This window comes from Asparagus officinalis, unplaced genomic scaffold (assembly GCF_001876935.1).
Source record: "Asparagus officinalis unplaced genomic scaffold, Aspof.V1 AsparagusV1_Un212, whole genome shotgun sequence".
NCBI classification, from domain to species: domain Eukaryota; kingdom Viridiplantae; phylum Streptophyta; class Magnoliopsida; order Asparagales; family Asparagaceae; genus Asparagus; species Asparagus officinalis.
In genome coordinates, this window is record NW_017972478.1 from 93,947 (window position 1) to 108,540 (window position 14,594).

The following is a 14,594-nucleotide window of genomic DNA, read 5'->3' on the forward strand; positions in this document are numbered from 1 at the left end:
TTTAGACTTGAAACGCAGAGTTGGGCCTGTTTTTAGCTGAAAACACGCAATATTCGTATAGCGTTAATAATCCGAAACGTAGAGTTGGGAACGGCAGAGGATGAACTTTTGGCATTTTGAGTCTAAAGAACTCTGCATTTTTGCACTGGAACACTAGGATGAGCTCTTGGTGTTTTGACTCTAGAACGCGAGCATGGAGCTCTGCATTTTTAATGCTAGGGACGCAGAGGTGAGGCCTGTGTCTGGATTTGAAGAGACCGTGAATTGGGGGGATTAGTCCTCTTTGCTAGAGCGTCTGCAAGACCGTTATCGTTGTAACCTTTGCCGTCTTGGCTCCTTGAGAAATATGAGAGTCGTCAGATTGTTAAACTGCCGGATAGTTGATTGTGCAAGGTCGTCAAAACTTGTAGCCTCCGATTATCAGTGGTTTTAATGGGGGATTTGTAGTAATTTTTTGGACAGCCTACAATGTAAGTTTGCATTAGAATATGTGAATTCAATAAGATGTACAAATCCTCTACCAATGTTTGTGAAATTCATTGATATCCTTTTGAAATTGTGAATTCATAGAATCTGTCATTTTTGTTTTTCCCTCTTTTGAAGTTTTAACTTCATAGTAAGGAGTGACACATTTACTTTTTATTTTATGTGCTATGGAAACCGTGGTTTCATGTATGTGTAGAAAATGAGTTGAGACAAACAAAGCAATTCCGTGGATGGTTAGGAATATGTATACATTACGGGATAATAAGTTTTGCGCAGCGATCCGCAAAAGAAGGGTAATTTTGATTGGTCTTACATTTATTATTTTTTTATGAAGCTATCAAGATTGTGTCTGTTCGTTGTTTGTTTGTTATAGCGCACATGATATAGATAATTTTTATTTATCCAATGTCTTTAACGATATGTCTGTTGCGACTCGATAGGTCTAATCCTTCAGAATGGACTATCAAGTAGGTTTCAAAATAAAGCACTTTGAATGCCCTCATATCGTTTAGCATGAATCTTTGATTGGCCTCGATTATCAGAGTCTCGATTTATCCTTATTGATCAAGTAATTCCTTTCTCAAGATTTTATAGATGTTTCATATATCACTTGAATGGCATTGCACATTGTTGCATTTAGGATTGTAATTGTTGGCAAGTAGATGTGACTCATAAATAATGCATAAGGTGTATGACGGCAATAAGGATCGACGATAAGTACACGCCACTTAAACGGCACCATTACAACACGAATTCGCTTTCATATCCAAAACTCTGTAGTCAGTTTCAGGCCAACATATTGATTTCCCACACAGGATTACTTTATTTATGTGCTAGTTGGTGAAATAGGGGACGACAGGTTTCTGTCCATACTTGAAAGGACTAATTAATTAGACATATTGAAAACATGAGATGAGTGACGTAATTTGATAGCTACCCTCACGAACCTTACACTTGCTCCAGCAGCTAATAATATGTTCTCTACCCCGCATTCCATACCTAACAAAATGATAAAGGCTTTTAATAGTAACAAAACAACATAAGAATACTTTTAGTTTCCTTAAATTTTTTTCTCATTTAAAATGCCTTGTTTATAGAACAGATGCGAGCCGACCAAAATCAAGAAAAGATCAGTATAATAGCACGAGTGAACGATATATGGGCTCAATCAAACCATGCCTGCTCTTTAAAGATCCGAAGAACGCCTCTGTAAGAACGCGAAACTGAGGACCTTGAAACGCGATCCGCATGTCGATCCATAGACAAAACCCATGCCCACAATGTATCTAAGCTCTGATATTGCGGCTAACTTCCCAATCATTAGCCTGAGAGTAAATAATTCCTCGCTCAAACTAAACCAACTTAGAGATAACGCCGATCAGAGAAAAGTGTTGAAGAACAATATCAATGCACGTCGGGACAATAACGCCAAGACAAATTGAATAAGAAAATCCAAAATTTCAACTTTTTTTACAGCATACATATATACGCTTCTCATCTGACCATACCGTGAGCCATCGAAATTTATAAGAGTTGCATAGATTTGCAAGGCCACACACTGTTATGCATCCTCTTAGAAAAACTTTGGTGTCTTGACCTGCGTATACGTTGTGGCCGCCGTCTGCCGATGGGATCGTTTAATATAGAGTTTAAGGAGTTCGATTATTCTTCCAAGAGGGCCAACGAGTCCAGAACTGGGGGTTCCTTGATGTAACACCACAAACAAACGGTTATAGTTGCATGTGTGGGGATGCATAACATTCTTAAGGTTGGATAATACATGATGACTTTAGCAATTTTAACCATCAAGAAGAAGAGCTCCACGCAATATTGTCGATGGATTAATGATGATTCCGATGACAGAAGATGAATTACGGACTAATACACATATATGGATGTCTTCGCCAGATGGAGCGGAGCCTTGGAGAAATTTTTAATGGCGAAGGCCATGGCGGTACCCACTTGTATTCGAAGTCAGATCGACTCGCTCTAATGGAACTCTCTTTGAGAATTTTTGCTCAGTGAGTTGTAAAACGAGCTTTGTTATTGCAGTATATGAACTTCAACATACCTAACCCGCTTTATTACTTTATATTGTCATAATTATCCCAGACTAATCAATCTCTATACTCATTTTTTTTGATATACAGATTATCATGCATAAATTAATAATTTTAAAAATATAGAAATAACGAAGAAGGACTGTCTCTGGACAATTCATCAGTCAATACAACTTTAATACATGCTTCTTGATATGCTTGAAATTTACCTGCTACTATTTACAGACCCGAGTTGGGCGGGATAAATCCCTGAACTTCATGTTTACACAGGTCGCCAAGTATTTATTCACGCATTCACAGTTTATGCCTCAGGTGGCGATCTATAAGGTGAAGCCGACTTGTCGAAAATTCTCATGAGTCACTGTTGGAATTCTAGTATGTGAAGTGATGCCGAGCCCTCGAAAAAGTAAGTGCGATGGCTAGTTCAAAAATATCGCAACAATAGTCGCGCCGACCAAAAGTCATTCCTACCGTAATTGTCGCTAATGTCAACAGGGAATTGATCTACGCGATCATTACTATCGATCCAAAATACTGCCAACGCTGTTTAAACGTTTACCCCACTTCAACAAATATGCCCAAGTGCGCCTAGAAAGTTCGCTGTTGACTAACGCCCACCACCAGGATTCTCTGCTGGGAACCGCAGTCCTTTTTTTATTAAGGGATAATTAACATGCAACGCCGTCCGTCAAAGCTATTCAATTAGCTTCACACAGGCTTGTCAGCACCCTTCTCCCATTAGGATCGATATGTGGACCTGGATCTAGTGGGACCCTGATATTGGCGGCTGGGACAGACCGGCACATAACCTTTTCTGGTTTATTCAATACGGCAAGTTCATCTGATCTTTGAAAATCTAGAGACTACTTTCATATGTATAGGTTATGCGATTGGGTTAAGTTCTAGTAGAAGTATATTAGGTATTATTTAGACTTAACGAACTGGAGAGACAGAAGGGCACTAAATAGATGTAAGAATGGAGCATATGGTGCGTGGCGGCTCGACTTTTGAAACTAACTTGATGTTTTAGCGAGGAAACATGTGCATTTATATGGCGGATGTAGCGTTTAGAGCTGACTGAAACATTGAGATCGGCGAGAGTTAGTCGTGTCGAGGAATCGCATTAGAGCGTTCAAGGAAGTCGACAGGTATACGTGAGAAGTAAATATTCAATGGGCGCTAGGATTTTGTGTCTCGAATCTCCATTCATAGTTGCATAGCCTGTTTGTGGTTTCCTGCACACATGTCCAAGATGCGAGTGTGGCACTTTATATATGTATCGGTATATAGAGAGCGAAAATGTACAGTTGCTTGAGTGTTATTAGTAGACTATAGGACTCACTAAAAGAAAGAAGAGTTCCCTAGTAAATAGAAGCGACTATTCTCAGGATGGTCATGGGTATTATGGCGAGGTTGAGCGATAAATATGAAATTCGTACTGCTTCTCAAGGATTTATTTGGGAGGGAGTTTTGTTTTTCTTTTCAAAGTTGCAAATTTTATATATAGAGGTCGTCTACGTCTTGACATTTGTTATATTCTTTCGTTGCCATATAAAAAATATAACATCTCAGTTTGAGTTTCATGTTCATGATAAGTTCAATGACATGAAGTGATGAAGAAAAGCAATGTGATCAATGATAGAGCCTCTAGGTGTTCATAAGGCAGCCAGGGACATCTGTTAGTGAATTGATTAGGCATTCTTGGATTAGTCTCTTTAAATGATAGCAGATGGTATATATTGTCAATTTAGCGACGGAACAAATATATACGGGGAATAGAATTATACTTAAAGCTATGTAATAGAATCTGATTGACAATGCGCTGTAACAAGGACACGTTTGGCTGGTGAGGAGGGAGAGCATGGCTGGTGTGGAGATGAAGGAGGCGAGTAGGGTTTCAAAAGCAACACACTGGGCGGGAAAAGGAAGCACAGACGGATCATCTGTTAAGCAAGTAAATTTCTTTTAGTGGCTAGTATTTACATTGATTGTAGGAAGTTAAAGGGGAGGCAGGAATGTAAATGCCAACAAGCGGCTTATAATGAATGTAGCAATAGATGCACTAAGACTTGATATAATGTAATGTAGCCCAGAGTCAACACACAGCAAGCCTAAAAGAAATTTTTAATGTTATCTTATATATCTAATTATAGAACATGATAGTTATACTATAGTTTAAAAATACATTGTAACTAAAGTAGAGAAAAGCACGAGATATAATTTAATTGCCATACATATTACATAGGTTTATTGTTAGTTAATTTAAGTTTGATAAAAGTAATCACTAGATGAAACTATATGTAAAATAGATAGTTATACTATAGCAAATAAAAAAAGTCATGTCTGGCTGGCAGAGTTGGGGTACTAATAATTTCAAGGGATAATAATGTTGATGGTATAATGATAGATGTGTGTGAGAATGAATAATTTGAAAGGTTACGATTTATGTATCTGGATATGATGTACTTTATGGATGTATATTTATGTATTTTTAATAATATTTTAAAAAGAAAAACATTAAAATTCAAGGAAATTTTTATATTAGTACAAGGTATATAATATTATTCAATTAATATCTTCGAGCGTAGAAAGCGGCGATCCATCTACGGGCCCAGAAAGGAAACACTGGAAGGCGCAGCGACCGTACGTTTCGGGGTAGCCAATAACATGGATTCAAGGCAAACGTATCTCAAATTAGATTAAAAGCCCTCTATCATTGCACCACAAGGGCTGTCATAACTCTGCTAGCTAGCCCTTGGGGCGACCATGGTGTCCCCCTTCAGCTTTGGGTCAATAACACAACCAACGCCCCCAGCTTCAAGTTGACTTTGGAGCGGCTCACGTACCGCACTTCACCAGACTTCAAACTTTTCCACCAGCGCAATATTAATATATAATATAATAAATAATTAATGGCTTTTGAAAGAAAAAAGAAAAAAATCCTCATCATAGGTGAGAAATACTTGTAAATGAATAAATAGGATAAATTAGAGATTTTTTTTTCTGACAAGGATATTTTACGCTTATTTGCTAAGTAGGATAGAGAGGTTCGATTGAGAATAGTCCCAAAAGTTTCAGGAGTTTGTAAGATATAAAAGAAGAATTAGATATAAACATAGTCTTGTTTAATTTTTGAACTCCTAGGCGGAAGATTAACGGCAGAGAGTCGCAATATTCATATTATTAGGGCCACATATATTCCCTAAGTCTTTTTTTATTGACGTGAGAATTTTGGTTAGGGGATTGCGCTATACTAGAACGAGAGGGCGCCGAGTTTTCAAGCCCTCAAATCATAGGAGAAAGACTTAATCTTTCAAAGAAAACTATGGGGAATTGAACCCATCTCAAATTCAACCCGATACCAACAAATCTGAGATTGCAAACTTGAGACTATTGAGTAGAGTCTAGAGTGCAACTATCCTCAACCCATCTTGGCAAATCCTAATGAATAAAAATCATATCATGATCAGATTCTGAAGAAATTATTCTTGGCAATGGGGACAAAACTTAGTTAGGGAACTCCTACCTTACTAGGAAAAATATGAATTTAACAAAAGTTAATGCTCTAAGTTTCGTATAAAAACTTTGAGCAGTAATAGAGACTTGAGAAAGGATAATTATTTTTGTGGTTTGGTTATTTTGTGAGAATCTTATTAAAATTTGTTAATTTTATTAATCTCAAATCATATATACAGGTTATTGCGCAGTAGTCATAATAACACGTATTTAGAAATTAATATTTTATAAACTGTGGAGGAAGCCATAATTGCTGTTGCTAAATCTCGGCACGTGTATTAAGTTGGGGGGTCTTATTGCTAAATACTTTAAGATTATATGATAATACATCACTTTTTGATGGATTTAAAAAATAAAGTCATAAATATGATGATTTTTTTTGATATGTCCTAGTTAGAAATTAATCTTTTTATTAACGAAGTTATAAGATCTATTAGACATTTATCTTTAATATAGGAAAAGCTTGAAGTCCATTAGAAAATTGGTTATTTATTAGGAAAGTTTGAAGTAACATTAAGAACGGATGTTTTAGGGAAATTGCTTCTCAGAGAGGAGGAACACATCCAGAAAAGATTAGAGCAGGCTATTCAATGTTGCGGCTCGGCCTGCTTCCTCGTATTACTACACTTTGCTAACCAGCTGAGAGGTGCCTTGCATATGTCACTCCCTTTTTTAAACATACAAATTGTGTCCAGGCTCGCTTCCCTCGCCTCTTCTCCCTTCCCCGTAATGAAACCTAGAAAGAAATCCCGGCTGAGTCCCTTTTCCCCGCCTACGTGAAACCCTAGCTACTCCTCACTCATCTCCAGACATGCCGAAGGTCTACCGCAGGCCGCCTCAGGCACTGTTGACTGTTCGACTTCCGGGGCCGCCACCGCGTGTCGCCGAGTACGCCGCCGACAACCTCTCCTTAGCCCTTCTGCCGCCGCCGGAGAGTGTTCCCGCCTCCACCCTCTCGAGCTCCATCACTCTCCTCGACATCCAACGCGATCGCCTCACCAAGATCGCCACCGCCAACTGGCTGAAGGCGGACCGAGAGTTCGATCCCCAACTCGTGAAGGGGATCTATGAGTCCGAGCTTCTCGTTTCTGGGGGTAGGAAGACTGTGCCGCTTCAGAGAGTGATGATTCTTGAAGTGAGCCAGTATCTGGAGAATTATTTGTGGCCTAATTTTGATCCGGAGACGGCGACGTTTGAGCATGTGATGTCCATGATTCTTATGGTCAATGAGAAGGTATATATGTGTAAAAAATTGAAATTTTGGTTTTCTTTTCATTTTGAGATTTGCTTGTTGATTTGATTTTTTATTTCTATTTTTGTCGTTGTTGAAGTTTCGGGAGAATGTAGCGGCATGGGTTTGTTTCTATGATCGAAGGGATGCGTTTAAGGGGTTCTTACAGAGGGTTCTTCGGCTTAAAGAGCAGGTTTTGACTGCGTCACTCGTGGCCTATTATACTGATCTTTTCTCTTGATTTTGGTGTTTTGAATTAAACGTTTATCATTTTTGTAGGGAAGAACTTTGAGCATTGTGGAGAAGACAAATTACTTGCTTTTCATGATTAATGCCTTTCAGGTATGAAAATGCCGCCTTTTTTAAAGTAACAAGTTGGGTTTGATGGACAGTTGATTTCTTGGATGGCGTTGTTATATAGCGTGTCATTCAGTCATTGTGTTACATGTATGTCTCATTGTCTTGATTTTAAGTTCACCCATCAATTTTCAGAGTTTAAGGAGCCTTAAGAGCTTCTGTATCTCCATTATTTGTTTTCCACTATACATGGTTGAGATATCATTGGTATTTATTACTTCTGTAAGTTATGGTCCTTCAATAATAGGCAAAGGTGTACTTTATATTTCCTATAGCTGAAACTCGCTTCTTATCATGCAAAGACAATATTATGTCCTTGCGTATTAGAGTTAGGGCTCAAGTACTTGTAAGAATATATGTTATCCTATAGTTGTTCAGATCACCATTTTTTATATTTTTTTTTTACTAAAAGTTGGCTGCCAGCTGATCGTGTGAGGATATTTTAGTGTAACACTTGAGAAAATTTTAACAACTAGTTGTGAACCTGAATCTACTCGGTTCACAGCAAATTAGTAGGTGATAAATAGACCTGCCATGGGTTTCGGTAGTTCAATTGGGTACAATGCACAGGCAACATAACCTATCTTATTGGTTATGCTGGTTAAGTTCATGGCAGAACTTGAACTTTCACGGACATCATTATTATTATTTTGTTTGTGGACAATTTTTAATAACATCATACGGCATTTATATTTTTAAAGGACATCATAACATTCAGCTTTCTGACAGAGTTTGGAAGATGAGATTGTCAGCGAAACTGTTCTGAAGTTAGTAAGCCTGCAGCTTTGGCACAGTCTATCATTTGGCAGATTCCAGGTGAGTTTAAATAGTTAACTTCATATTTAGTCATCATCCTTTTGCTGATATTCAGAAAGTAAGTTGTTCATTCGCTTTATGTTCTACAGATGGAGTTATGCCAAAATCCCCATCTAATCAAGAAGTGGAAGAAATTGACCAAGAAAGAAGCTAAAGAAGCCAAGAAAGCAGGACATCCATTTGATCCTTCGTCGATGCTTGAAGTGACATTTCTTAGGAATATGATTGAAGAATTTTTGGAGGTATTTGACCATTTTCCAATGCATAATCCCATGATGGTGTTTGTATATTTTATTTTTTGGGGGATAAATTACATTTAGCCATGTTGGACTGTTTTATGCTCCAGATACTTGACTCTAAGGTAATACCACGTATGCAAATTGATGATGAAGACCAAGTTGATGATTCATGTGTTCTATATTGTGAGAGGTTTATGGAGTTCCTAATTGATCTATTGAGCCAACTGCCTACTAGGAGGTACTCGGAAAATTTCCATTTTCAGTAGTTTTTGGTTAATTTACTGGTTATGCAAATATCATTAAATTCTAGATAAGAATCATCTGAAGAAATGTAATCTAGTTCTGAAATTTACTGCTTTGTTCCTTCCCTTTTGTGTTTTTCCTCTTTGTTTAATAATCTTTCTGCCATAGGAATGGGTTCAGTTGTGGAACATGATTCACCGGAGTGACCTCGACCGTATAGATAGATAATACAATGACTCTGACTGTGTCTAGGATTAAATCAGATATTGTTCAAAATTTATATCTTCTGAGTTCATGCTTATGAAGTGATTGAGAACATTTCTAGTGTTTTCTTTTATGAACTTATCAAATTCAAAGTAATGAGATGAAAACCATTACATTACATTCATTTCTACAACATTGTGTATTGGTCGCAATTGTTCACTAGGCATAATATGATATCATCCAACACTCCCAGTAGATTAGTGATGTGGAGTGTTTATGTATCTGGATTCATGCCTCTCCAATCCTCAATTTTGATGGAAGTTTTCCATCTTGTGGGATGCAGAGAGGAACATGAGAAAAAAGTTGCACTTAATAGAACATCAATAGAGACAGAGAAGAACAATGTTGGGTGAGGATGAAAATGTCAGCTTTTACTATTATGTATTGCTATGTTGCATGGGTACAGGTGCAGGCAGTGGCATAGCCAAGATCTGAGTTCTTCTCTTAACAACTGTGTGTGTGTGTGCGTATGTACATATGTACATACATATACATACATACATATATGCATTAAAAAAGGCTAGAGTCTCAAATTGACAACCCAACCAAATATTATATATGAATTATGAAATGATTGTTTACGAGAAAGAAAAGGGTACTCTCAACTCCAAAAGAGTTCTAATTTACTCTGTTCACCTGTGTTTAATCGGAGGTTTAGAACTTCTAGAAATTCTTGGACAATTTCTTGGAGGTTGATTAACATTTTCTTCTGTATTCAAATTTTGATTTGATTTTGTTTTTCTTATCTTATCAAGAATTTATTCACTCCTATAATAGTGTATAAAATTTAGATAAAGGATCATGAAATTCACTAGATCAATAAATTAAACATGGTAAATTTCACATATGGCTCATTGAGTGCTTATTCAGTCAAAAGCAACCAGGGATCGTAATTACAATTTGGCCTCTCTCCATTGATTCAAATTTACAGGTTGTTCCTTTTTAATTTTACAATTACTATTATACTGCACAAAGTATAAGATTTCTAGAGGTGATCTTTTGCACATATCAAAGACTAATCTTTTACTGTATGTGTAAATTAATCAAATTTCAAAAGAGAAAACTTGCACAAAAGTTGAAGAATAAGATAATTTTCATCCCAATTTTAAGAAGAAACTTATCAAGATAAAAACTTGAACAAATGAAGAGAATTTTTCGAGTTTGATTTTATTATTTCGCCTGAGTTTATGATCCTCTCAAATTTGAATTACCTCGCCAAAGATCAAAATTCTGAGTTCCTGTCATCACGTTGATAGGAGAGAAGAATAGGGTTTATAAAGAGAAACTCAAGTTGAGGAAGAAGAGAACTTGTAATCTCAATTATGAGAAGGATTGACTATTGTTGAAAAATACAAGAAAAAGGATTTAGTGGTATGTACGCATCCTATATTATTGAGTACCCAAAAGTGATCCATAATCCACTAATGTTTGAGCCATGATCCTTTTTTCAGAGGAACTGGGCCTTAGCTTGTTTAGCCAAAATGAAAGCATGGGGAGCATGTGGCACCTACTATTAACTACTCATATGAGGTTTGGGTGGGGCCGCGGGGGCCCCCTATCTCCGCCTGTGGGTGCAGGTGCGGTCCATGATAAATTTGCAAAAGATAGGGAATGGGGACACAACTATATACATAAACTTAATAATTTACATAATGCTGATATTATCTTTTATTTCACATGTTATGAGAACTGAAATTTCTATAACATTTTTATGTTTCTTTTATTATATTGATTATAAATTAGAAAACTGCGCAAATTCAACTATGTACCCAAACGACCTTCAATATCATAGTACTGAACTGGGTAGGGACTGAAATGGACCTGATCCATGCCAACGAGTTTGTAGAAGTGGATGTGTAGTATAAACATACAAGAAGTATATGACGAGTGTTTTCGAGTAAAACATGTATTATACAATTATTGAATACACATGTGAATAACTTTATGCGCGTTTCTAAGTAGGATCGGTTCCAGTATGGGTATGATGCATGATAAAAGTGTCCAACGAGTGTCAGTGTCTGGTACATGTTTTGGGTAAGGTTACATCTTCTTGATAGAAGTACCCATGTAATGTAGTGTCAGCCTTTGACTTTTCACGTATATCCAAGATGAAACACCCTTCAGTTTATTAATTAGAGTTGCTCCGGATTATAAGTCAGTGATTATCCTTCTTTAAGTATGGGGTGGCTTGGTACTGGCTGATACTACCTGATACTGTTTGAACTTTGAAACCAGCTGACACAAGTGATGAAGGGTAGGTTTTAGTGGATTCTGACAACTATAAAATAGGCTTTTAGAAACCAATACAAGTTCTTTGATATTCATAACTTGCAATCTGATACTTGCTCTAACTTTAGAAGTTTTTAGCATTATGATTTAACATGAAGGCTTGAATTGATATATGGAAGAGTTTGAATTAGTGCGTAGTAGTTAGTAGTTACTGCTAATTAAGTGGAAGGTTTTGATGAATCCTTATCAAACTGTTGGTACAAGATCACTACCAACGTAACATTGTTTGTGCTTTTATAAGTAGTAAGGTGATTATAGTCAAAAAAGGATTAACACTATCACTGTAGGGACTCATACAGTGATACTGACATGTTCCATCTCATAGACTTGCCTCCATTAAATAGATAAGCATGATGTTGACATGGCCATATATTCAATAGAACCATGATAATGGAGCAGGGACATGTCTGCTTAGCTGTAAGCTACTATCTAATGTAACTCTACGTTTTTAGCCATGTATACGTAGCCTGTAAAGAACCATTTGGATCATCCCAATGGATGGCCCACTCCATCTTCTTGATCTGAATGTTATAAGGTGATCAAGGATAAAGGTCATATGCTTTGGAGATCATTTCCCTAACCATCAAGTTGGTTGTAAACCTAATGGTTTCTTAAAAATAAAACGGAACAAGTTTGAACTGCTTGATGAATGCACAGTTGTTATTAGCTCACCAATATTTTTTTATTCTGAATCTGAAGCACCTACCTACATGTAGATCATGAAGAACGGAGAAAACCATTTATGGGGATAATCCAAATGGTTTTCTTTGAATGGATTAAATCATTTTGAAAGACTGACTGCTAATTTTCCTATTATTTGGCAAGTTTAACAACTGTTATTATTTGTAGATACATGCTATGTATAGTGTGACTGGTGAACCGTTTTCCTTTGTTGTCCCTTATACATGACCTTTTGTCTAGATGCTTAGAAATTCATTGCACATGATTACTCTAGTCCCTTACATTTTGTATGCTGTGCGGTTATGCTAATATAATAGGCTTGCCATTTTCTCTCTTTCTGTGATCTTGATTCTTGGTTTTTTCTATTTCTTACAGATTTTTGAAGGCTGTCGTTGCTGATGTTGCTGTTGTGTCCAAATGCCGTCTAAGTGCACTTTATCATCATCACGAGAAAGGTCGTCTTTTTGCGCAACTACTAGACTTGCTTCACTTTTATGAAGGATTCGAGATTGATGATCATGTTGGAACACAACTTAGTGATGATGATATCCTGCTTGCTCATTATTCTCGTATGCAAGCTTTCCAACTACTGGCATTTAAACAAGTACCTAAGGTTTGTCTTTAGTGATCATAATACATATGTTTCTGTCACTAATTTTTGACAATAAATTTCTATCTCAAATTTTCTAAATTTATTCTATGCTTGGTGTAGTTACGAGATCTTGGAATGTGCCATATTGGTGCAATACACAAGCGTGATGATCTTTCGAAGAAGTTATCTATATTATCTTCCGAGGAACTGGAAGACTTGGTCTGTAATAAGGTTGGTCCAAATCTTCCGTTTCCTTGACTTTCGTTATTTCTCTGCTGTTGAGGTTACTACCCTTTTCCAGAATGCGGCAGCATCTCTTCTGATGCGTAAACTATTATATTTGAACCTACTGCATGAAGGCACCTGCATATACGTTAACCTTTCTTTAGGATTTATACCTTGATCCTCACTATTCGCTGATCTTTGCATATAGGCTAATGCCTTGTGAGATGCACATTTGACTTCAGTAAACCTTGATCTGCACTGTTGACTATTAATATACTAGAATGAGTAGATATTTGCTTTTGACATTGTTGTAGTTCAAAAGTCTTGTAGAGTTGTTTACCGTTAGCAATTTACTTGATGTGTGATATTGGTTTTGGTAATGGTTTAGTTAAAAGTTACCTTACAGACTTAAAGTGTTGCTTCATTTTATTCCTGAGAGATGATTAACAACTATGGTCTTTTATAATTAAAGAATCCTGATTATTGTTGACATTACCCATTGCAGCTGAAGCTGGTTTCTGATGAAGACCCGTGTGCTAAAAGGCGTGACTTTCTCGAGGAAGTTATAGTCTCTTTCTTTGAGAAACGTCAATCTCAAAAGGAAGCAATAAATGCTCTTCCTCTCTACCCAAATGAGAAAATAATGTGGGATGAGAGTGTTGTCCCAAGTATCAATTATTCAGGAGAAGGATGTCTTGCTCTTCCAAAGCTTAACCTCCAGTTTTTAACACTTCATGATTACCTATTACGGAATTTCAACCTTTTCCGTCTTGAATCAACATATGAAATCCGTGAAGATATCCAAGAAGCTGTTCCACATCTTCTTGCATACATTAATAATGAGGGAGAAACTGCTTTTCGTGGATGGTCGAGAATGGCAGTTCCAATCAAGGAATTTAGAATTGCTGAAGTGAAACAGCCAAACATTGGAGAAGTTAAACCTGCTTCTGTAACTGCACGAGTTACTTTCAGCATCTCTAGTTACAAAGCACATATAAGATCTGAGTGGAATGCCTTGAAAGAGCATGACGTCCTATTTTTATTATCAATTCGTCCATCATTTGAACCTCTTAGTGCTGAGGAAGCTGCTAATTCTACTGTACCTGAGAGGCTTGGGCTTCAATATGTACGTGGATGTGAAGTAATTGAGATCTGTGATGAGGAAGGCGTACTTATGAATGATTTCACTGGCCGGATTAAAAGAGATGAATGGAAACCGCCTAAAGGTGAACTTCGTACACTTACCCTTGCCCTGGATACTGCACAGTATCACATGGATATGACTGATATTGCTGAAAAGAGAGCAGAGGATGTTTATGGGACTTTTAATGTTTTAATGAGAAGAAAGCCTAAAGAAAATAACTTCAAAGCAATTTTAGAGTCCATACGTGACCTTATGAATGAGTATTGCATAGTTCCTGATTGGTTGCATAATATATTTTTGGGCTATGGAAATCCTTCTGCTGCACAGTGGACAAACATGCCTGATCTGCTGGAAGTGGTGGATTTCAAAGATACATTTCTCGATGCCAACCATTTGAGAGAGAGTTTTTCTGATTTTCAGGTATTCCTTTATGATAGTAATTGTACAACCT

General features: G+C 37.0%; 1 protein-coding gene across 1 annotated transcript in view; it reads left to right on the plus strand.

The window, feature by feature from the left end:
• Positions 1-6,873: 6,873 nt before the first annotated feature.
• LOC109827444 (intron-binding protein aquarius) overlaps positions 6,874-14,594 on the plus strand; it is a 13,913-nt gene continuing 6,192 nt past the window's right edge. Inside the window, exons 1-9 of the mRNA XM_020394454.1 lie at positions 6,874-7,296; positions 7,394-7,486; positions 7,573-7,635; positions 8,380-8,466; positions 8,556-8,708; positions 8,813-8,943; positions 12,558-12,795; positions 12,895-13,005; positions 13,505-14,563. Coding sequence (XP_020250043.1) covers positions 6,874-7,296; positions 7,394-7,486; positions 7,573-7,635; positions 8,380-8,466; positions 8,556-8,708; positions 8,813-8,943; positions 12,558-12,795; positions 12,895-13,005; positions 13,505-14,563 — 2,358 coding nt within the window. The remainder of the gene's footprint in view (positions 7,297-7,393; positions 7,487-7,572; positions 7,636-8,379; positions 8,467-8,555; positions 8,709-8,812; positions 8,944-12,557; positions 12,796-12,894; positions 13,006-13,504; positions 14,564-14,594) is intronic.